The 25,412-nt window shown below is 40.9% G+C and overlaps 1 protein-coding gene across 14 annotated transcripts in view; it reads left to right on the top strand.

Annotated features, from left to right (window-relative positions):
* Positions 1 to 25,412, top strand: part of znf423 (zinc finger protein 423) — a 138,154-nt gene that overhangs the window by 39,630 nt on the left and 73,112 nt on the right. For all 14 annotated transcript variants that reach the window (XM_067501305.1, XM_067501304.1, XM_067501303.1 and 11 more), the window contains one exon: positions 25,036 to 25,213. In XM_067501305.1, coding sequence (XP_067357406.1) covers positions 25,036 to 25,213 — 178 coding nt within the window. The remainder of the gene's footprint in view (positions 1 to 25,035; positions 25,214 to 25,412) is intronic.

Below are 25,412 nucleotides of genomic sequence, written 5' to 3'. Positions count from 1 at the left end.
CATGCGCGCACACACACACACACACAAAAGCTGTTATTAGTAGTGGTGTAATTAATGGTGGGGCTGAAAGGAACTCGGCAGGGGCATCTGGTTCCTACAGATTAATCCAAACGCTCGCTTAACAAGCCAACACACAGGCCTTCACACATGTACACACTTTCTTTCTGCTGCAAGCCACTCTGCCTCTTAGCGTGTGAGTTTGTGTTTACTTTTATGAAGACATGAAGAAATATCTAGAGGAGGGATGGAAGACTTTGTTTAAACTGGTTTCAAAGAAAGTGTTTCAAGAGACCAGAGTAATGTAGATTGTAAGACTGCTGTTTCTGCAACCTCTCATTCACCCGCTGGCTTGACATTCAATCCCTCTAAACAATTGGTCTTAAGTATCACATAGAGGGCACATGTTTAGTGTCTTACATGATTGTTCCTCACTCCTCGTCCATCCCGGACATAGTTCCGTTCTTCCATGTTGAAGGATGTCCCAGAGCCTTAAACATTGCTCTGAGGAGCGAGGAGCAAGGAGGGATGGTTAAGAAGAGATGAGCTAAGACACCTGAGATTATCCTTCAGTCTTTTAATGGCCATTTATTGGAGACATGTTGGTAAATGGATGTTGATTGTTCTTAAACCACATCACAACACCAACACAGTTTCTTACTATATTAATGCACTACGGTTTAAGACTCACAAGTTGTAAGATTATTTTTTTGATTCGCTATCTGGTTAAAAGTTGTACATCTCAGTTAAATGTTTTACGTTTGTTTGTGTTTGTTTTACAGAAATACACTTTTTCTAGTAATATTTTGTTTGTCTGTGATTATGTCGATGATAGAAATAAGGCTGATTATCCCCCTGTGTTGGGTATAAATACATTTTAATTTTTTATATTTACATTTTACTAAATTGCGGTTCGATAAATCTAAAATAAATGCAGATTAATGCAAATATTCAGCTATTTAAAATTGTGCTGCTGGTACATATGTGCTCATGCATCCAGTGTTTGAGGAGTTGGAAATAATTTATACATGTTTGTCCTACTGTTTAAAAATTGGATTGGAAAGAAAGCCTACTGCACGGACAGTGGTAAATGCATCCTAATTATTGTTTATGTATATATGGACAAATACAAACTGTTCATGCAACTTCAGCAGGAATGTCAAGGATGTAAAGAAAGGACGTGAGTGAGGGAAACAACAATGCTAATAAGAGACTTGGGGTGTACCCATAGTCTTTAAATATGCTTTGGGATGCAGTAATACAGGAATAGTGTTTGTTAGCTTTTATGTAGCGCTTGGAGAGAATGATAGCAAACGTTTTTGGCTTATACATCAAGAATCTTGATGGCTTATTCTAGTCTGTCAATGGGAATACTACTAAATTGCACCTAAGACAGCTGCATGGCTTACAATGGGTTTTGTTCTAACTCAAATACACTTGGTATACCTCAGTCATCTTATTCAGAGCTGACAGTATTGTATCTACTTTAATTCAAATAAAGAATTGATCTAGCCGACTATACTTATAATTAGTTTTTTTATTAGAAAACCCATTTATTTTCTCTGAAGAAATATGTTGCTTTTGAATCCTCATATTTTACCCACATGTAAACACACACACACACACTCATATAGAGGCATTTATTAGAGCATGCATTGCCACATTCAAACACGCATACAATACACACTCAGAGAATCACATTGCCAAAAGCGCAGTGCTGTTGTTTGAACACGGGATGTGGCCTATGATTTTAGCACGGGAGTCTGGGGAAGGCTACATGTTGCTGAGTGAGAAAGCTGAGGGAGGGTGAGAGGGAGCACAGAAAAAAGAAATGAAATGAAATGATAAAACATGTTTTTCCCTAGAGAGAGAGTGATTGAGATTGCAGAGTAATCCCTCAGTTCGGTGGGCTGTGTGTGCACTTGCATGCAGGCGTTTGTGTATGTGGCATCATGCATAAGTTCGTGTGTGAATATGGCTGCACATGTGTATTTGTTGGATGTTTGGTGATATAAGCATACAGAATAGTATGTGTGTATGAAGTTAGTGGTGGGACCTTTGCTTTCTGGGTATTATTAAGAAGAGGTCTAAATTAAAACATATGGACTAAAGAATCCTTTTAAGTTCTGTTGTGGAGACTCCTGGGAGCCAGTTTAGTTGAAGGGCATGGGCTGCATACACACACACACACAAACACACACGCACACACACACACACACACACACACACACACACACACACACCTACACAAGCACATACAAACACACAAACACAGCCTACTGGGGATAAACACAGGATCTGCATGAAAGAGTTAATGCGTTCATGCATTTTGTACTTTAATGCTGTGTGTGTGTTTGTGTGTCTGTCTGTCCATGAGCAGAACCAAACGACTCAGACATCAGCCATCTTGTTTTTGGGGTGACAGATGGGGGCCATCTTGCCAGAATTAGCTTTGACATAGCTATGATGTTAGCTTATCATTCAATTTGTTTTATACAGGAAAAAGAAAACACCACCAACTAAAAATAATATCAAGCAAGTAAGAGAATATTTTTTGTTTTCACAAAGAAGTGACACATATGATGATCAAAATTATAATGATACAGTCAACAGTAAACTGATGGCTGGAAAAATACAGCAAAAAACATAGATTTGTTGCAGTGGAGTGTGCAAGTCATGCCAACTTGACATTTGATGTAGGGAACACAATGTACAATTAAACAAAAACATAATTTATGGTTTTCTTTTTGTTTATAATTTCAAATGAAATGTATTTCAATACATCCAGATGCATGAGAGCCCATGGTTTCCAGCTGTAGTCATGCTTAAGTGCAACTATTTAACATGACTACATCTAAAAAATGATAATAACAGTAACATGAAGAAACTTTAGGCATGCACTTTCTAAGCTTTCTGATAGGTAATGGTTACAGTAGAAACCACATAAGTGCCTATTCAGTGGCATGTGATTCCAATTCTCTTGTTTAATTTAATGATAAATAAAAACATGTTAAATGTCCTGTATCTCATAAATTTTGTTATTTCTCAGTCTTTGGTTAGTCTCTTAAAGATTCTTTTAAAAAGTCTGTCCATCAGCTGTCCAGATAAGCTATAGGATAAGATTTGAATGTTTAAACATCTAAGGGTTCCAGATGCTGGCTTGAGAATTATGTTAGTTAGCACTAAATTGAGTCAAAAAAAATCTCTGTTATCTGTAATGCTAACTATACCATTGTAGCAAATGAGTCCCACGTTAGCAGCTAGCTGTGGCTATAATATTGAATGGGTCCCAGGTGTGACAGTGAAGCACCAAGTAATTCAGTGCCACTCTAGCAGAAGGCCTATAAAGAAGCACCATTAATTTGAGTGGAAATTGGACAAACACACATGCACACAGTCACAGTGGCACAGATCAATGACACATAAATGTGTGTACACCCACTCAAACATGCACATACCCGCACACCTGACGCATCTGGTTAATGTAATGCCACAATAATGTGCATGAGCCTGATAGCTCAGCTGGTTATGTGAGTGCTTGATAAAGATTGTGATTCCATTACAGAACCATTGCACTACAGCCTTAAGCCAGTATACTCTGTCTTTAAACAGCTATGCCTTTAAATTGTGGATCATTGTGTGTATGTGTGTAAAATGACTTATAGTAACTGTAGTTAGTCTGTGTGTACCTTGTAATTATTGTTTGTAGTTAGGTGGTGAGCACACCGATAACTGTAACACCTGGTATTACAAATAAAGATGTACAGTAATGCACTACAATATTTAAAAAATTAAACCTTGTGCTTTAGTATGGTATGATATACTGTAGTATAGTGTATATTGTGCATATTCTCTACAGTATGTGCATGAACTACTTTTAGTAAATTATTTGAGCCTATATTCTGTATGTTTGTACAGCACTGCAAGTGTGAGAGAGGCAGAGCGAGAGTGTGAGTCAGGGGAGTGTCAGTGGGTCTCAGTAGGAGTCAGAATGTGGAGCAGAGGCTCCCTGAGGAGAGCAGAAGCGGAAAAAAACCTCCTACAGATCAAATACAGAACATTCTCTGGCCCTGCTCTGCACACACACACACACACACACACACACACACACACACACACACATCCCATTAGGGAATCTCAAAAGCTATCTTACTGGCCACAGCATTCCAAGGTTGAGTCGATGTGATGTTTAGAGCTTTAAACACACTCACACAGTGTTTTAAAACTGCTTTGAAAGCCCTGTGTTTGTGCAGCTACTGTCCATTTAGTTTAGTTATATATAAAAGCTGCCTGGCACTCACACATCTGCACACGCGCCAACAGTGTCCACACTAAGTGTGAGTGCCAAAGAGACAAAAAGGGTGAGAGATCGAGAGATTGTTAAAGATGTCAGTAAAAACCACTTGAGGGGGAAGAGGAAGTGATGGGAAGGTAGGAACCAAGAAAGCGAGGGAGCTGTCAGTCAAGGTAGGGGGGTGGAAACTTGTGCTGTCAGTGACAAATAGCAAGTCATTAACCCAGCTAGTCGCGTCTTAGATGGCGAGATGCTGTGGGTGGAAAATAGTGTGTGCGTGTGTAGGAAGAGTGTGAGATACTGTGCATATTCTTTCCGAAGGTATTTGTGAGGTCTCTGTTAATTGAGCACATACAGCTGCACTTTCATCTACCCTCTTTCCTCTCTCAGTGGGGGAGAGGAGAGATTACCAGGGAGCCTGTCTAGCAAGGAGGGAGGAGGTGTCAGAGAAGGAAATGAGGGATGAACCGAAGAGCAGTGCAAAAAAAGACAGGTGAGGAGGAGGAGGAGAAAGAAGAGGGCTAGAAATTGGAGTCAAACTGAACTTGTAGGGAGGAGGTGAGAGAAAGTAGAAAGGGAAGAGGGGAAAAACATGTTACAGAGAGGGGAGCATGTCTGTTAGAGCAGGGACCCTTGGGTGACTGGTTTGCCTCCTGTGGGACATCTCACCACTGCTAAGCTCTTACCATTTGTCGCAACCTGCTGTCTCTCTCTCTCTTAGACACACAAACCCACGCGCGCACACACACACACACACACAAAGACACACCTCACTGTGTCTGTCGTCAGGATAGCAGCTGAGTCCTGTGAGGCCAAGACTTATTAAAACCACAGATCACTTTCTACAAGAGAGGGAGAGTAGAAGAGGTAGGAGGGGTGTAATCTGAAACAAAATTACAGACAGTCTCCTGCACTCTGGCCTGACACTTGCTGTGTGTGTGTGTGTGTGTGTGTGTGTGTGTGCATGCATGTGTAGTCTAGTAGCTTTTGAGCTGTTAGCTCATAGTCTTTTCCTTTATGTTCATTTCTTTTTTTCCTCTTTCATCCAAACTTTTAGCTCCTGTCTTTATTCCCTCCCTTTTACCCTCCTCATCGCCGTGTCTTTCCTCCTTCTGCCCCCTTCCCTAGCCCCCCACTCCACCTTCCCTTCCTCTCCTCTGTGTCTCTGTACCCGGGGGGTGGCCTGAAGATTCCTGTGCTAAGCCCTTGGCATACATACAACTGCACAGCGCACACACAGACACAGCTGGCTGCCGCTCAGGTTTTCCAGGGAGAGAGCAGGAGCCCGGCACCAGAGGAGAGGGGGGATGGAGAGAGGAGAGCAGTAGAAGAAGAGACGGAGATGGGGGGAGTAAAACATGCAGAGAGAGAGAGAGGGAGGGATGGAGGTATAGCAGGGAGGGGGTGAGATGGAGAAGGGTTGTTGTGAAGTCATTTTTCATCACAGGGTTCATTTTTCACTGCAGAGTTCTCCCACTCGCTATATCGCTCTATTTCTCTTTATCTGTCCTCTCCTCCTCCCGTTCCCCTCCCTTGATCCCGCTTTGTCTCTCTTTATCTTCCCTTTTTCCTCTTTTTTTTTCCTGTCGTCCTTTCTGTCTCCCCCCTCTTCCCTACCACCACTCTCGCTTTTTCTCTCTTTGCCTATAGTCTTTCCATCCTCTCTCTGTCTCTCTCTCTTTCAGCCTAGTTTCTCCTTTATGAAATATGGATGGGAGCAGTTTTGGGCACGTTGAGAGGTTTGCAGTTGGAGGGAGGGAGGGATGGAACTTGGGAACTGGCAAGGGAAGGAGGGAGGGAGAGACAGAAAAAGAGAGAGAAAGAGGGGAGATGAGGGAGTGGAGGGAGGGAGCTCGTGTCTCAGCAGACGTGCCTTGTGCATGCACCTAAACACCTCACTGAGCAATCTGTCAACATGTCAGCAACACATGTTTGTTAAAAAAGAGAGGGAGCGGTTGGAAAGAGAGAGGAGTGGGTGAAAAAAAATCTCTCCTCCTCCAGTGGGAGTAATGGCTCCCACCAGGGCTCTGGAAATGCTTTGAATTCAGCAGATTTCTATTGCCGGGTCCTCCCCCGGGGGCATCTTTTTACAATGCCTGCATCTCAGAAATTTGAGCCTGAGGACCCCTGGGGGCATCCTTTCATAATGCCTGAAAATGTAGGGTTATATTGTGTGCTCTTCCCCATGGGGCTTTTATTAATACCTGTATTCACTGCCCCTGGAAATTACACAGGCGGCCCTGCAGGGGCTCGCGCTCACTCCAGGAAGGGAGAAAGACTCTGTGGGGACGTTTTCTCTCTTCTCCTTGCTCTTCTCTTCCCTTCTTCCCCCTTCTCCCTCCTTCTCCTCTTCCTCCTCCTCCCTTCTCCTACTTCAACTCTCTTCCCTTTTTTCTTACTTAATGCAAGAGTGAAAAGGAAGAATTTGCCAAAGGACACAAAAAAGTGTGTGTGTGTTTGTTGGCACCAGCTAACCCCCTTTTATTCAGCCCTACTTTGCTCGGAGGAAAAGAAACACTCGATTAAAAATGTAACTTCCCTTTTCCCCTTTTCTTTCTCTCTCATCTCTTTTCTCTTTTCCTTTCTATGTCCTTGTGTGCCTGTGTGTAGATCCTGCAGAGTAAATATTTGTGTGTGTGTGTGTGTGTGTGTGTGTGTGTGTGTGTGAACATGTAAATAAGAAAAAGCCTAAATATATAGTCCAGTGAAATATGTTTGATTTTGCTTATTGTTTAAGGCGTAGAAAGAGAAATGTATTTGTCTCTAAACACTGATTAGAATTCTTCAGCCAAAGGGATTGCAGCATCTTTCAGTCTGAGAGTGTTTGTGTGTGTGTTTTTATTGATCAAATATTTACACAGTCAAATTACAGAAATATACATTTACATATCTTTGAATAAATAAAACTTGTCTGATCTCCCTAGCTAGATTGTTTAGATTTCAGATTTTGACTGCAAGTGAATGTCAGTTGTAGAAGGCTTGTTGCTTTTCAATTAGTAATTCATTAGATAAAAATACAAACATATTCTTCTCACAGCTTCTTAAATACATGTGTTCCTTGCTTCTCTTCTTAGTTGTCAATTGAACACTAGGTGTGTTTTGTATTTGACTAACAAAGACAGCAATTATATTATATAATTTTCAAAAATAAATTGTCATGAACAGCCTGACCTATCATTTGTCAAAGATTACTCAAACCTGACTTAAACACGTCAAACAATTTTTTTCTTGAGAATGTGCAGTGAATATACTACTCAACTTGACTGCAGTTCCCACATACCCAGTGTGGTTGAGGTGCACTGGCTAATTGCAGTGTCACAAACTGAAACACTTTCTGAAGACCCGACAGGCCAACCACTGTTACTATTCAGTGGTTCTATGTATTCATGGCCAGGTATTTCTCAATCTGACCAACTTGTTAAGGCTAAGGAAACTTCTTTATCTCCCCAAGCAGTTTATTTGAGCATCTTGCCGTTGACATCTTCAGGAGCAACCTACTGCATATCTGTTGGACAAACATCTCACTAGTTGAGGTACTTTGATGAACGATGCCCCTCCAGAAAAGTTGATAAGTTGACACATTTACATTTTTACATTTACATTTAGTCATTTAGCAGACGCTTTTATCCAAAGCGACTTACAAGTGAGGTACAAGGCAAGCAAAAATCTAAGTCGAGGAGAAAACATCAAAGCAAAGTCCTATCAGAAAAGTGTTCACAGTTCACAAGATGTAAGTGCAAGAGAGCAGAAAGGATTTTTTATTTATTTTTTTTAATTTAAGAGATTTAAGTGCATAGGAAGATGCAGAAGAGTTCAGTTTTCAGCAGTTTTTTGAATATTGGGAGTGAGTCAGCTGAGTGTGCAGCGTTTGGTAGCTCGTTCCACCATCGTGGGATCATTGCGCTAAACAGTTTTGCTTGGTGTCTTCTATGCGGTACTGGGACCACTAGACGTCGTGCGTTGGCAGACCACAGCGGCATACTGACACATACTGAAAACCTTGGAATTCATTTTTCTAAATACCCTTAATTCAGGATTGTATATCAGACATTTATGTAGTTAAAATTTCTGTCTTTAAATCTAGTAAGTTATATACCTGTTTTTTTTGGATTTTTTTAATTTAAAGACAACAACAGATACAAGTCACTAAGGTGTGTTTTGTATCCCTTCAAGCAAAGCATATAGGCAGCTAAAAGTCAGAGCAGGTAAAGTTTAGTTGCAGCATCTTAAAAATGTTCTGCAGAAAATTTTGGTGTGGTGGTTGTGGAGGTTACATGCAAATGTCATGTAAAACTCATATACAGATATAAGGAACAGCACCATATGATTTTGAATCCAGTGCTATTTGTCTTTCATACATCTCTCATTTGGTACTGGTAACACAACTGAATCCATTATCTATAGGTTTAGTGCTAAGGGATGTAAGGTTGATTAATATACTAGGCCCAAGATTTAGCTGAACTGGTAAAGTACAGATGAAATCTTTGACTTTTGCGAACCTCTGTGCTTCTGCTGTTGGACACACTGGTGTCATTACCACAATTCAGCTTTAAATCAGTGTTTTGTTGTTTACAGTTTTACTATTACCTCTACACCTGCCAATGATCAAATGTTTAAACTCATCAAACACAAGCAAGTATTTGTAATAACATTTATATTTTATCTGCACCAGCTGGACTACATCCCAATAATGGTGTTTATGAAAGTTTTACATGTAAAGTGAAATATTTAGTTATAAAAACTTTTTTTGATTTTAATTCTGATAATTACTGCTTAAAGCTCATGAAATTCAAAAATCTAATATCCAATATTTCCTATCATAACTCAACAAAGGATTTATAATATAGAAATGCCCAATCTTTAAATTTATGTTTATTTATGTATATGTTTATAAGTAAAATACAATGTCTAGAATATATAATACATGTGTATACATACTGCACAAAATACATAAGAGTTTATGTCTTTATTAGTGAACATCTAGATAGAGTTGTCATGGGGCCGTGAGGGGCCTCTTCCATGTATGTAGGGGGTGACTGGATAATTAGAAACAGGCCATTCCCTCAGATTCCTGTACCCTTGCCAACAAGCTGAACCCCCAAAACCCATACCCCCTTTTCTTTTCTTATTCCTCTGCTCCCCCCTTGACACCTGGGAATTTTCCTTTTTTCTTTTCTGTGTCTCCCCCTCTGCTTATTCTTTCTCTTTTCCCAAGTGGAACCTGCAACTTTTCTCTGTTGGATATACCCCCACCTCTCTCTCTCTTTTGCTCTCACTCTCTCCCTCTCTTTTTCCATTCTTCGTTCATTTCCTTCTTTCCATACTCATTCTGATCCTTCTCTCACCCACTGAGACCACACCCCATGTCATATCTCTCCTCTGCTCTTCTGTCCTTGTCTCCTGAATCTTTCTTAGAAAACACAGACCACAGTGTCTGCCTCCTTTCCTCCCTCCTGCATGCTGTCTCTCCCTGCTGAGTTCTCAAACTCAAAACTGACCACATCCCTTCCTTTCACCCTCTCTTTCCCCTCCCCAACACCCTCCCCCCATTCTTGGTCTCCCCATCTTCTCTGTTCCCTGTGGAGCTGGCCCCAAAGCTCTGATCCCTTCCTCCATGCCTCAAACTACCCCACTGTGCCCTCCCAAGACTCACACACACACACACGCACACATCCACATACATGCTGTGTGGTGGCTGGCCCCAAAGCAGCCCCTGTTTGTCTGTATCCCTCTGTTTTTACACTTTTAATTTCTGTCTATCCCCACCTCTGTCTCTCACACACCCTGTTTGATGTTATGAATTTGGTTTTGCAGTGTTTTTTCTCAGGTCTGTATATTGAATGGTCTTTTTATTGCATACATTTTCCCACTGTACCCAGTTGGATAATTTCAGCTTTTTGTCTTTAATGATGACTTTATGGATATGGAAACAGTTACAAGACTTGCCCCTATAATAGGTTTAACCCAGCGCTCAGGTGTGACTCACCTTTGTCCAGCCAAATGTCAGAAAAAAGGACAACTCCAGAGAGAGAGAGTGGGAGTGAAAGAGGGAGAGGGAGGGTTGAGGGAAGGACGAAGTTATGTTGAGAACAGGATGAAGGAGAATGATTCAAAAAGTGAAAAGGCACAATGTGCTCAATAGATGGAGATCACTCAGCTTTTAAAGACAGCCTGCTCTACGGAGAATTGTACCAATGCCAACTTGCTTATTATTATTTATTGATGGAATAATACTAAAAACACCATTACATTCTTTAAAAGCTTGCATGTCACATAATCTGGTTGACATACAATTATATTGATGAGTGTGTTTTTTGTATTAATTGGAGCTAATTGCCCCTTGATATTCTTTAGTGCATTTGTGTCTGTTGCTGAGGTATGCAGACCTTTCTCTCACTGGTCTGTCCCTCTGCATTGTTCTCTTTCTAAAACATGTTCACCTGATGGTGACTTTAAAAATGAATTTTAAGATATTTTGGGATTTTCCTTTGATCTCTCTTCCACAGACATTGTTGTTAAAGGGACTATATGAATGGAAACAGACAGTCCGGACATTTGTTTAATTTTTGATTTATAGTTTTTTCTGGTAACATTTTTCATTTCAGTTTTTGAATTTTGTTTTTAAAAACTATTATTTTTTGTTTTGATTTAAGTGTACGAAAAGAACCCTTGTTGAAAGTGACACATAAATGTTACGAGGTCTGACCAACATTTGCAGAAAAGCAAACAGTTTTCACTCAAACATAAAACGGCTACTTTCAGATGCCATCAGATTAATGGAAAGCAGTGCACATCTGAAAGGGGTTCATATAAATAACTTTTTTGTTTACTGACAAACTGACTGTCCCACTGACTGTTATGTCCAGTGAATGAGCATGTTTTTGCCAGGCTTTCGGTCTGGGCCCATGGATATGTGGGGGCTGGGAGGCCTGCTCTGTTCTGTTCTCTCCTCGCCTCAAGAGCTCCCTAGGGGGCCAACAGGACCAACTCTGCCAGCCTCTCTCTCATACTCCCATTTGCCCCCATCCCAATGCTGAAGACTCATGCACACACACTGACGTCAGCTGCTCTAGGCCTTCTCCCTTGGGTGCTACCAGAACTCTTTGTTTCCCTCTCTTCTGTTCCCTCCCTGCCTCCATCCCTTCCATCTTTCCTTCAACCCCTCCTCGGTCTTTTCCCTGTCCTTTGTCCCTAGAAATAGCTGTCCTGCCTATTGCCTGATTGGAATTCTCTGCACTATGGGAAATCTCAGGGGAGGGGAGTTATCAAGTGTGTGTTTGTGTGTGTATTGATGCGGCATGTGGTGACAATTCTGTGTCTCATGAACTGGTTTCCGAAGGAACATTGCTGCAACTAAAATTAAAGAATTGTGTAGCTTTTGCAGAAAATGTTTGTGTATACAGTAGTTGTGTATGTATACTTGTATATAGGTAATAGAGGGCTGTGATTGTTTTTTTTTTCATATCAAAATCTCAAAAACCCTTATTTTAACATAAAACAAGTAATTCCAATCACAACTTCCCAGATTCATGGCTACAGTTGCTTATATTGTCAAAAACACTATCATTTTATAGCTGAAATTAGTCTCACAAAAAACAAACACTTAAATGTTGTTCATTTTAAATAGCCTAAAACTATTACTGTCATTACTAAAATTGTGCATCTTTTCATCACTTAATGCACTAACAATTTTTGTCAGAATACAAATGATGAGTAGTTTAGGTGAAAGGAAGAATAGCTTTATTTGTTTATTTATTTATGTGTTTGTTTTGTATTTTTCTTTGTTACATTTTTTATTATCGTAAATGTGGTGGTATGCATGTGTGCAGTATCAAATGTATAAGTGAACATTTTGTTTGAAGGCTTTGCTCAAGTGTGTTTTCTGAGTCTAGGGGAATGCACATGCTTGCATGCATGTGTGTATGTGTGTTCATGCATGCTTCTTTTCCCCACATGTATCCTAGAATTGGGGTTAAGGAACACAAGAATTCCTCCCTTGTAATCTCTCTTTTCCTCCTCTCCCTCTCTCTCTCTCCCTCTCTCTCTTTCTCTTCCCATCTTCCCCTTCCTGACTTTGTCTTTTTCTCTCTTTCCTTCACCCGTGCAAGTGGGATGTCTTGAAATATTAATCAATCTGGTCTTCATTTTTCAAATAGGATAGAAAACACACTGCTAAATAAGTCACGAGCGAGGCCTGTTAGGGTGTGCGGCAAGATGGGGCACTATAATAAACAAAACAACACAAAAAACAACAATGAAGAAAGGGAGGGGAGAGTGGGGGTGTGGAGAGGAAATTCTGATACTTGCATTAGCCAGTGGTTTAGGCGTCCCTCTATCCTTCATCTATCTATCTATACATCCAGCTGTCTCCTCTTTCACTAGTTATTTTCTCTCTGTGCTTTGCCTTGCCCTCTGTCTTTACTTTTATTTTTACTATTAACTTTTTTCCCACTTGAATGAGGGAAGGTAAATTGGAGTATTACACTCTTTGGGGAGCAAAGAATAGGAAGTGCTCTACCTCAGGAGAAGACACTATGTGGGCATACCTTAATCCTGTGTTCCTCTTTCTGTTAAAAGTTGAGGCTAAGGCAGATTTGTGATAGGGGGATTGTGTGGTGAGTGAAAGGCATTTAGGGGTTTTAGGTGGTAGGGTGAGTGGATATTTCTCCCCCTTGTTGGTTGCCAAGCCATGCGGCCTGCGAATGAGCAGATAAAATAGTGTGTGTGTGTGTGTGTGTGTGTGTGTGTGTGTGTGTGTGTGAGAGAGAGAATGTGAGTCAAGAATTGCTCAGGCTTGTGTACAGAGATTTGTGTTTGCCTACTTTTGTATGTGGGTATTTGGTGTGTGTGGAAATTCATCCTTAGAGAATAGTTTGTGTGCTGGGGGGGGTGCAGTGACAGCTGCAGAGGAGGGTGGGGGGGCTTACTGCTCAGTGGCTGATAAGGGGGCGTCACATCAGAGACACAACGAGAAGACTTATATTTCTGCAGTACAACACACACACACACACACACACACACACACATACACACACACACACACACACACACGGCCATAGAAGTGAGGTGATAGGAGGAAAAAGTTAAGGAAAATTAGATACGACCATGGGACACTTCGTGAGGAAATTTATCAGGGTGTGTGTGTGCATAAGTGTGTTAGATAAGTATGGATTTACTGTATTGAGAAAAGAGAGAAATAGATATTTGTTTACTGTTTTTGTTATATCTATGATTCACAAAAAACACTTATAGGAAAGCAGCCATTGAGGTAAAGTTTTATGTCCAAGTCCCACACAACTCTCATTAAAAGATTAAGAAAGCTCCTTATTTATAATGTAATGTAGTAATAGTAATGTAATTAGTAAAAATACCGTATTACACAAATCTGCCTGCGCTGTCACTGATTACAACTGGGTATTGTTTTAACTTTATTAATCCCAGTTCTGCTATGAAGTCTTATCTTACTGTGTTTGTTACACAGTAACATAGACCGCAGAATGTCCATGTTGCAGCTCCCGGCATGTAAATGAAACTTCCAAGACTTTAAATTGCTCACCGCAGTTCACTCAAGAACATAAAAAAGTAAAGGTAAAGAAATAAGTGCAGAATGGAAATGCGTGTGTCCTATAGAATTTGGAAACAGTTACAAATGGTAATGTGTTTTTGATGCCCAACCCTATGACTGAGCCACTGACCTGTATAACCCACATGTATGGTTTTAAATATAATATAAAAACCATTTTGCTGACTAATAGTCTTAACAGTGGTTTGCATGTTGTTTTCATGTATTATTGTGTACTAATTGGCTGAGTTAAAGCTGCGTTAGAGCAGATGTGTAATATAGATCGAACCTTCTGCCCTAACCTTCTCTCTAGTCCTAACTATATTGCTAAATACACATTAAAATAACTGAAAGCTAGTCTGAATAATGTACAGCCTTGCTGTAGTATAAAATCTAGTAAATCAGGCATCAGTCCTGCTCCTGCCTTTGTGTACTTGTACTTTTACTTAGTGGCCAGACTATAGTGGCCAGATACCACATTGGCCTCTACAGGTAGAAGGAGATGAAAAAACTTCTGTGGTTTAGACATATTTTAGGATGATTGATAATGACAAAAGTAAAGTGAAATTGACTGCTGTGCTGTGATTTTGCCAAAGTCTTAAGATCTGGTTACTAACAGTCATACTCATGTTTCTTAAGAATATTTGATCAATGTTTAATATTTGCGGCAATAACAAGGTTTACAACTTGTGTGTGTGTGTGTGTGTGTGTGTGTGTATATATATATATATATATATATATATATATATATAGTAACTCAGTCTGGTAAAAAGTGATATTGGGACACCCCACCCCATACTCCCCATCCTCCACTACACAGTGTTTTTTTTTTTTTAAATAATGTTCTTCCTGCTTAATCACCCCACCTCATAAAGATTTAGCCTTTCCTACCACAGACTAAAACGAGTCTCATTTAAACCCATTGCAGTAATATAATGTGTTTTTCTTCCTCTTTCCTGATATAATAATAGCCCCCACCAGTTCTTAATTATTCATATTTTAGTAATACAATCTAAGTTAACGGTTCAAACATTAGTACATAATAAAACTCCCGAGGCTTCGCTTTTAATTTAATTCTTCCGTTTAAATTAATTTTGGGGCATGCTTGTGCTTTTAGCTTTCTCCTCCACAGAAGGGAGGGGTTGGAGGAATGACACTGAGAAGGAGAGAGAGTTGGCGGAATGAGGGCTTGCTCAGGGAGACAGATCTGCTGCAGGTGAAAGAACAATCATACAGGTGTTTCTGCATGTTGGATGATACAGAAAGCAATAAGATAAAAGTAAAACCAAAGTGGAAAACGACATTGGTAACATAGTAAAATACCTGACTATAAAGAAATTACGATGAACGGTTGTCAACATAATTAATGGCAGGCTGGTTGTACTAAACAAAGTGGAAGTACATTGTGACAATATATTTTGTAGTGATTTGTGATTTGGTCAAATTAGGTGGACTCTAATGGACAGAGTAGGTACAGAGGAAAAAAGGATTGTGGTTCTGAGTAGGTAAAGAGTGAAGGAAGATGGAGAGATTGACACATGGTTTAAAATAGACAGGCCGAATGAGAGGAAGAGAAAGAGATTAGCTGTGCTGATGCCAGGGGGTCTCCTCTAAAGGCATGAAAGCACAATGAACCCCAGCTCCAGTCAGCCAAGGAGGCATTTCCATTTTTGTATTCTCACCACTCTATTAGACTATTTGTGTCCTGTGTCTGTGGTATGTGTGAGCCTGTGTGCACACGCATGTAGGCAAATGTGTGGGAGACACAGAAACAGCTAGAGTTTGCGTGTGCTCATGTTCTGATTTTGTTTTTTGTGTGCATATGTTCAGCTGCATGTCTACTGCTTTGTGTGTGTGTGTATGTGTGTAGACAGTGAAGACAGTGTGGTGCTGTACAATAGTTTGGGTTCCAGAGCAATCCACTTTTCTGCTTTGGAGACAAACCAGTCAGTGGCCTTTGTTAAACCTGCACCCTTCCACCACAGACAATGTGTGTGTATATGCACAACCAGTATCTGCATATGCATCAATACATATGTCTGCTCATGATTTATATTGTATATGTGCATATGTGTTTCCTTCATTACTTCTATCTTTGCATTATTAACCTTGCCTGTGTGTGCTCCTTAAGGTGTTTGCAAATCTTAGTGTGTGTTGCTTTCTGTAACTCTCTGTCTTCTTATATGGGCGTTTTTTCCGGCCGGAAAAAGGTTGTGTAATGTGTGAAAGGACTAATTTCCCTTAAAAACTCTCCTTAATACCTTAGCCATGTGTGCAGTACCTATACACACAAAGTCACACATGGCTCAGCTTGACGGATGTAGGTTGTAATTACGGGACCCCCTGGCCTCTCTCTCTGTCTTTTTTCTTTCTCTGCCCTGCCGACCTCTTCCCTCCTTTGATCTGTTTCGTGTCACCGGCTCTCTCTTTTTCTCTCTCTCTCACACTCATACAGACACACATACTTTTTTTCTTACCAAATCCACCTTTGTTTCTTTCTGTGTGTCCCTCCCTGTGAGTGTCTGAGCGCTGTTCTTTGTTGCAGCCAGTGTGTGGTCTTTAATTCACACAGGAGCCTCTTTTCTGGATGGTTTGTTTTGAAACCTTTCCTTCTCCACTGTCACATTGAACATGATACTTTGGGATTATTTCTTTTTGAACTGACCTTGTGTTGGCGTGCTGTATATATTTCTCTTTGTCTATATTCATTTTCATACGGTAGGCAGACTTTGACAAGTACATGCAAAAATTTGTGGATTATAGGAAAATGAAAACAAAGCTCAAACACAAACACGTAAATATACATTTATGCACATGCTCTGTGCTTTACATTTAGAAATCTGGTTTCCTTTAATACAAAGTAAAGTGTACTTGCAACCTCAGAATTGTGTTAAAATTAAGGTTTGATACATTGGTAATTGTTACACAGTACTTGCATTCTAATGGAGTTACATAGCAAGGTTACAACTGAGTTAATGTGCTTGTTCACATGTGCGTATGTGGTATCTAACACCAGCCAAGATGTAACAACTGACTTGACCATGTTCAAAGACATGTAGTTCTTGAATTCTTTACTGTATTTGCTTGTGGTACTCTATATTGTACTGTACATCTACATTCAAGTCATAAAGTATTGAATTAAATCATTTTCATTTTTGTTGTGTGTGTGTGTGTGTGTGTGTGTGTGTGTGTGTGTGTGTATGCTTCTATGGCCAAATTTACCACAAACAATAAAACACGAAAATTATTTTAACAATAAGTTGAAAACAGCATTGTTTTTAACTTCTTCCTTTGGTTTAGTAGACATTTATTAGTGTTTGGATGTGTTTGTGTATGTTTATGCATATTACTTTCTAGATATAGTGGGTTCGTCTACCCCAGTGTGCATTCTCTCTCCCTCCATCTCTCTTGCCGTCTGTGCCTCTAATCCCTGAGTGTGTCACTAATGGCAGGTCCAGGTGTTCTGCTCTGCTCCGCTCTGCCCTGGGGACCCCTCTTCAGCGTGTGTGCGTGCATGTTTGCATGAGTGCACGTGCATGTGCGCGCGTTCCTCTCATGGGGGGTTTAGGAGTTGTGAGTAGGGGGCTGTCCAGAAACCCATCCTCCAGAAGGAAAGGGAGGGAAGAAGAGCGGTGGGCAGGAGGTACCCGCCTCTCGCAGCTTGCTTTTGGTCTTCCCCTGGGCACAGGACCCCCCTCTATCCTTCTCCCCCGGGACTTTGAAGCCTTGTTGCCTCTCTGTCTCTTTCTACCCCTCATTTTCTCTTTTTTGCTCTCCCTCAGCCTCTCTTTCTCTCCTCAGATCCATCTCCTGGCAGTTTATATACCTGCACTGCTTCAGCTTTCTGCTCTAGATAGAGAGGCTTTGCCAGTTGCTAGTTGGGTTAAAAAAACAGTTTGTGTATGTTTTTGGTGTATTTCTACAAAAATGTATTAGTTTGTTTACCTGTGTAACAGTGTGTTTGTGTTTTGAACAGCAAGCTCCAGCTGCCTACATCACTTATTTATAGGTCCCACATACGCGTAGGTGAATGGAGGAGAACTCCTGTGTGTGTGTGTGTGTGTGTGTGTGTGTGTGTGTGTGTGTGTGTGTGTGTGTGTGTGTGTGTTTGAGAAAGATATTTAGATCAATCAAATGATAAATGTACACATGAATTTATGTGAGGTTCTTGCTAAACAGTAATTACCCATTAGGATTCACAAGGTAGCACTAACAATGCTTTAAAATACAGCTCAGCTGTAACTGTGATTATTACAGTAATGTGGATACTTTTGTGGGTATTTCAGTAAACATTCAAGGGCCTCCTTATGTGCATGAGTGTATTCACCTATGAGTTTGTGTGTATGTGAGAACTGAATTGTGTGTGTGTGTGTGTGTGTGTGTGTGTGTGACTCAGGTGAATGTGTTTCTAGGTTAGTGAGCGGTTTGTCAGTCCACCAAACCTCATTCTTATAAATAGATGATATAGCCGGCGGCATGCACACAATGGGACCACACCACTGTATGTGTGTGTGTCTGTCTTTTACAAGCATGTGTGCATATGTGGTGTAGTGTATGTGTGCATTGGCATGATGTTGTTGTTTATCTAACACTCTGCTTGGCAGCTGGTTCTCGTTTCTGAGTGAAAAAACAGCAGACAAGATGGACAGAGTGGGGTGGAAGAGTAAAGGATGAGGAAGTTGTTATACAGGGATTAGAATTACTAAACCCTCATGTTTTAGGTGTCTTGCTCTCTGTTTTAGATGGAGGTAGAGAGGAGATGAAGTAAATATTTTGAGGAAATCAGGGCATGCGAAGATAAAAGGCTTGTTGAGAAAGACTTTAAAAGGGAGAAGATGAGAAAATGAGGGAAATGTGGTAAGAGGAGGCAGATGCCAGCCCTCCTCTGCCACATGGTGTATGTTTGTGTGGGAGACAGACACAGACTGTATTGCATTTATGTTTATGTACAGTATGTGTCCGTGTGTTCTGCGTCTGCGGTGTGCCACTGTGGATTCTGTATTGGTAAGGTATCTTAATGTTGATTCATTTTAACTACTACCAAAGTTTTCCTCATTCTTTTTGGGTCCTAATGAACTTGATTCATTCTGAAAACTGCACTGATCTTGGGACTCTGTATAGGTTGTTTATATATAAAGTATATTACTGTGCTGTGTGGTAGAGACCAACCAGTCATCTGCCAGCTCACTGTCCACCCACCCCCACCCTTAGCCCCCTACCCCTAACCTTCTGCCCTCAAACAGACTCTCACTCACACACACAAACACACATTGCCCATATGGAGCAGTTGGCGCCCAAAAGCGTCCAAAGCAGGCGAACCCATTCCCAGGGCAGAAGGTGAGGGTCCCTACAGCCTGCTGAGTGTGTGTGAATGTGTATATTTGTGTGTGGGTGTGTGTCCACCCATTGTGTCCTCAAGGGCTCAAGCCCTGGACAGACTGCGGCATCGTCCTTTCTGTCTGTCCTCGCTACTGCACATATGCATGTTTGTCCCGACAGAGTGGATTCTATGTGGCTACAAGGACAGCAGCAGAGGACATGCGTGTCCTCCAAGCACAAGCCAGGGTTATAGCCATGTGCATATGTGCGAACTGCTGCAGTTGACATCAGACCTTATTGTGGATGCATTTCACTAACTTGTGTGTAGACTGTGTTGTTACCATCTCATGAACCGCAAATGTCTGCAAAACAGACCAGAAACTGGTCACCTGTGAGGACTTTCTGGGAAAATGAAAATGTATTAATCTCTCTGTGTATTATCTGTAGCAAAGTAAATTCTTGTTTCTGCTTTTTCACAGCTAGTCAAATAAGATCGGTAAGTTTAGTTTATCTGTTGCCATGAAAACTCATATAGCAATCAAAGATCTAGGTAGGGATCTTGCATTCTATTGTGTAGCTATCCCAATTTATCTTGTGTAGTATTTGGAAAAATCGTCAGATGATGGTTTACGGTTGTAAAGCCAATGAGTTGATCATAACTTATATTATATTTACTGTCACTGTGATGTCTACTCCTACAGTGAACTGAAGCATTAAATAGTCTTCTAACATGCTCTCCATAAAGACCATAGTTCTCACTTAGTTGTGCAGTCCCTCCTTTTAAAGAACTACCAAAAATATTCATTTGTTGATTCTAGGTTTAGGCTTGCATCCAGCATTAATCCAAACGGATACAGCTGACATTATTTTAGGCTGGAGGATGTATCTTTTAACAAACAAGAACAACCAATGACTATTAAGCATGCATGTTCTACGTCAGACTTAACTCAGTTTTCGATTTTCAATTTTACTCTAATTGTGTTTGCTCATGTGTACATGAGTGTTTCTGTGCGTAAGTCAGCAAGAGAGTGTGTGTGTGGGGCTGCCCAGAGTGAGCCAAGGGTGGAAGTTGTTTTTCTGCCCCCTACGGTGAGTCTGGGGCTGTTTTGTGTGCGTGTGTGTGTGTGTGTGTGTCCTTCCACGGGGAGCAGTGGAAGGAGGGATGAAGCAACAGAGGCATGGAGGGATAGGAGGTCAGCAGGGGTCTTGCTGGGAAAGGTGCAGGTCTGGGCCGACGGCCAAAAAGAAAGGTGGAAAGGAGAGCTAGCTGGGTGGAATGGAGAGAGGAGGGGTTGTATGAAGTGAGCAGGAAGAGGAGGTGGGGAGAGAAAGACAGGCTGGTGCTAGGATTAAAATTTGAGCAGGTATACAGCTAAACCTAAGGTGAACACATCCCTTTATTATAATATTTAAACATTAGAGCCAAGTCCTATTTCAAATACAGTACATATTTTTTTGGATGTTTCTCATTCAAAAATTTATAGTTGCAATGATGACTCTTACACTTCATTTCTAATGTTAATTTTGAGTTTTCTGCATGTAACTAGTTAGTAGTTTTAGCAGTTGGAGTAACAGCTCTGGGAGCTTTTTGATGCTACAAGCTGAGGTCCTTTGATTCAAACATCAAAGCGATATAAAATACAGAAAGCATGATATACATGGATTATATTTCCATTTCAGGCATTTAGCTGATGTTGTTATCCAGAATGAGCTAATTGAAGTAATGTTCTTGAGCTTTGGTACCATGCCAGCCCATTGAATCATTTACTCATCAAATCAATCAGATTTGCAGAGACTATACAGTATTTTAGATAATGCACTGTATGGTATGTACTCTGGGTTTGTTTTTTGTCAAATTTGGTTGATTAATTTCAAGTCTAAAACATTTCCTTTTATAGATATTCCATCTTATAAACTCTGCTGCTTTCAATTATTTTCTTTCTGTGCGACAGTAGTGACAAACCTACTGTGTTTAGATGGGGGTTGGGGGCTTGAGGAAGGGGGGCAACATGAAGAAGGATCGATCAGCGTGTGTGTATCTTCATTAGAGTGTTTCACCAAGGCTGTGTCCTCCACACATTGTCACACTGTCTGGCCTATTAGAGGGACATGTGGGGAATGTGTGTGTGTGTATCTGTCATTTCAGGTAGAGTCAGGTGGTCAGTTTAGTTCCTTTGTGGTCTGTTCAGTTTCTCTCTTTTCCTTTTCTTTCCTCTCCTCTCCTCTCTTTCAGCTTTCTGTCTTTTCTTTCTCCTCTGGAGTTCAGAGTCAGTCCATCTGGAACGTCTTCGCACCCCCCCTCCCGTGGTCCCGTCCAGGCTGAGACACAGGGGGTGAAGGCCAACACCAGAAGGGGAGAGACTGTTGGAGGGATGGAGGGAGCGATGTCAACACTATAATGAGTAACAACATAAAAGCTGTCGGAGGGGGGGAATGAGGAAGGGAGGTAGTAGAAGAGGAATAAAGACAGAAGAGTAGAGGGACTGCTGAGGACAGAGGGAGGGTTGAAGGATAGAGGGAATGGATGGCAAAGAAAGAGACTGCAGAGTAACAGATAAAGCGGGAGCGGAGCAGCTGGGGCCCTGTGGTCCTCCACTCTGCTCCTCTCGCTGGTTTTCATACGCAAGAGAAGAACAGAAAGGAGGAGGGGGAGACAGGGGTAGGAACAACGTGTGTCAGAGTCTGCCTGCTCCTGCCTGTTTCTCTTTTTTTCTCACTTTTTCTCACTGTATTTTTTTGTTAAATCCCCCTCCCTCAACCATCCATCCTCCTCATCTTGTCTCCTCTCGAGGATTCTTCTCTAATTTAACTTTTCATTGAAATTTTCCTCGCTCCCCCTTCCCCATCCTCCAGTTTCTCCCAGTTTGCCATTCGGCCTTGTCTTGCCAGGTCCCCTCGCGGCCGACTGACAAAGGCGCCGTTAAAAAGCCGTGTGATCCTCCATTTTAGCGCCAGCCACGCTAGTCAGAGGATTAGGGCTCTTTAATGACGCTAATCTCTCCTCCCCTTCTTTCACAACACCCCTCCATCCCCCCTCAAAAAGTGATTTCTCCCCCTCGCTCTGACAGAATCTCTTCTTCTGTAGTATCTTCCTTTCTCTCTGTTTTTCTGTCCCACTTCCTCACCTCAGAGACATCACCATTTAACTCACTCTTACTGGTGTGCTTGTACTGGTCCAGGCTGGTACTGTGAAACTTTCCTTATTTTGTTTGTTTGATTGTTTGTTTTTCGGGGGTTCATTTATTCCCTCTTCTTCTCTACTTTGAATTTGCTTGTTTTTGTCCGGTACTTGACTGCACAATGTCTCTTTCTGACTATTGTTAAGTAAATTTTATTTATTTTATAATTTATTCATTTTATTGGTGCATTGTATTTAAACGTCTTATTAGATAACACATTTAATAGTATATTATTGTAGACCTCCATTGGATTCAGACTAGATGTCATTAAGAGGAATACATTGTTCCCTGAAATTAGACAGTTTTGTGAGGTAAACAGAGATACAAACGTGATCTGTTTCTCACTTCACTTTCATTGTTCAGCAGTTAAATAAATAAAAAGTTGTGTACTGATAATTGCAAAAGATTTGCACAGATCAAGCCATGGCTTGCTTGATTATGAAGTAGCATTTGTGATATGTGTATAGAGAATGTAAAGTTGATGTCACGCCTTGTTGCGTTTTTATTTTCATGCACCCTGTTGTGAGAATCCCCCTCTCACTGTTGGTGAGAGGGGGATTCTAAGTGCTCCCTTACCTCTTCCCCACCCCCAAATTTGTAGGTAACATAGTGTTTAACCGTACAAGATGGCACCTGTGTTTTGCAACTGTTAACATAGTCTGATGTAACTTCTTATGAACTTATGAAACTTGATAAAATTATGTCCAAGCTTGGGTCCAAGCTTGTGTACTTTTTTGTGTTTCAAATTGCTCCAAAGAGGGATACTCAAATTCCTGGGGGATTGCTGGTTTATGCTTAGAATCCCTGAAGGACCATAGTAGGTTTAACAGTGTAGCATCAGTAATTACTGTAATCTAAGGGAAAATAAAAATCCTTAAAAATGTTAGACAAAAAAAGAAATAAAGACAAATTAAGTAAGAAATGTATAAACTAGGAATATTTCTAAAATTTATCAGAATTTAACAAAATTCTAAAATTTGTTTTAGTTTTTTGCAATTTTTCCACAGTTCCATTTCTGTATCCTCCTCTCAACTCATACTCAGTTATTTTTAATTTTTCTGACTTATGTTATTCCTGTGCACTCACAGCGTGCATGGCTCTAGAATGACATTGTTTGCTTTTTCCTTTCACACTGTAAACACTGCCATTCATTCTTCATTCTCCTTGCTTCCCTCCTTCATGCTCTCAATTTTACTGTCTCCCCCTGCCCCATCTGTCTCACTCAGTCATTCACTCTCATTCTTTCTCACCCGCTCTCTGTCTTGCTACTAGGCTTCATGCTGATATCTCTATTCCTTCTATTTTCTTAAACCTTTCTTATTTTCCTTCTTGCTTCAAAATTTATAATTCATGGTTTTTACTTTTTTTAACCCAGACCCCCCTGCAGAGTTCTATTTGCTCATTGCAGTGCCTACATTTTCCCGGCGATCGATTCATCACAAGAATCTGTTTTCCACCCCCTCTCTGCAAGGCATAATATGAAGTACACTAGACACACAGAGACACACAAGATTGTAGCAGGAGTTGGTTAAAGTAAAATGGTGTGTGCTTTGGAGAGGTTTCTAAAATTATCAAAAGAAACTTCTCTTTTGTACATGTGTCTATGATTGTTTATTACAGTGTTTGCTTTGCAGATATATTGACTATATGATGAATATTGGCAAAAGTCATGTCTGACTTTTTCCTCTGTCTTTCTCTCTCAGTTCTATCACTTCAGTTTCCTTATTTTCTTGTTGATTTGTTTCTGGGCCTAGTAGATATAGCTATCAGCTAAAAGCAAAGAAAATAACCCTCCCCCCTCCTCCGTCACCTTCTTTTTTCTTTATATTTTTCAGGCAAATGCTAAATAGCCTCACTGTGCTGCTCAAAGAAGAACAGAACAATATCAAGCATTATTCAGCCCCCTCTTTTGTCGCCTCAAATCCATTCTGAAGTGTCTATTAAAAGTGTCGTGGCCTTTTTGTTGCCTCTGTGCCAGACTACACAGGAGTAGAAAAAAGAGGGAGAGAGGAGGAAAAAAGAAAAAGAGCAATGCATGATCTCCTATGTATGACAGATAAAGGGAGTGAATATTGCCATCTTTCCGCTCGGCTCTCCACATCTCCTAATCGCTTTTCCGACGTTTCAATCTGCCAAGGCCCTAATGAAAATATGATGAGGCGGATCTATGGTCTTTGGGGATAGATGGAGGGAGGGGAGCGGAGGGGAGGTGAGGGGAGGGATGGAACAAGGGATGGCTGCAGAGGGAGGATGAAGGGAGAGAAATTACACTCTGTCCTTATTTCTGGGCTCCACTGGGGATTCATAGTTCTTGGAGCTTTTTATTTAGATGTTGGTGCTGCCGGAGTGTGTTTCTCTCCACTGTTTCATTCTCTCTCTTTATCTCTGCCATCCTAATTTTCTTTATTTGTGTGTGTGTGTGTGCAACCAGGATAAATGTGTTTATTCTTTTGTTTATATCCTCTGTTTTCTGATTTGAACTCCCACAGGCTGACTCTCCCGCCTTCTGCCTTCCAAGAAAAATGTAACTTCTTCTTGATCATTCTAATGCTCCTGCTTTTACCCCCACTTTTTTGTCTGTGCTTTGCATGTTTCTTCCTTTTTAATCCTGCAGCTGCATACAGAAATTGCATTTGTGGTTTCTTTTATTCACAGCAGATGAGTCACACATATCTCTCTTTCAGATGGCGATGATGACCCAACGGGGCTCTCCTGGGTGCCTTCATCACCCTCCAGTAAAGACGTGGCATCGCCATCACAGATGCCTGATGGCTGCTGTGACCTTGGCATGGCCACAGGTGGCGAGGAGGAAGGAGGTGCTGGCCTGCCATACCCCTGCCAGTTCTGTGACAAATCCTTCAGGTATCAGCTCACACGTTTGGTTTCCAACATGCAGGTGACACATTGACATACACAGTGTATTGTAGAGTTTAATGCCATGTCATATTTGGTTACATCCTCACATCAAAATTTGAATGTATATGTGAATAAATGTTGTGTTCTCAATATTACCATGGTAACATGGACCAATAAGGCAAAAATAAAAAGAATGAGATGAATA

This window comes from Channa argus, chromosome 4 (genome assembly GCF_033026475.1).
Source record: "Channa argus isolate prfri chromosome 4, Channa argus male v1.0, whole genome shotgun sequence".
NCBI lineage: Eukaryota > Metazoa > Chordata > Actinopteri > Anabantiformes > Channidae > Channa > Channa argus.
The sequence above is the reverse complement of the archived record's forward strand: the minus strand, read 5'-3'. Positions and strand labels throughout refer to the sequence as shown.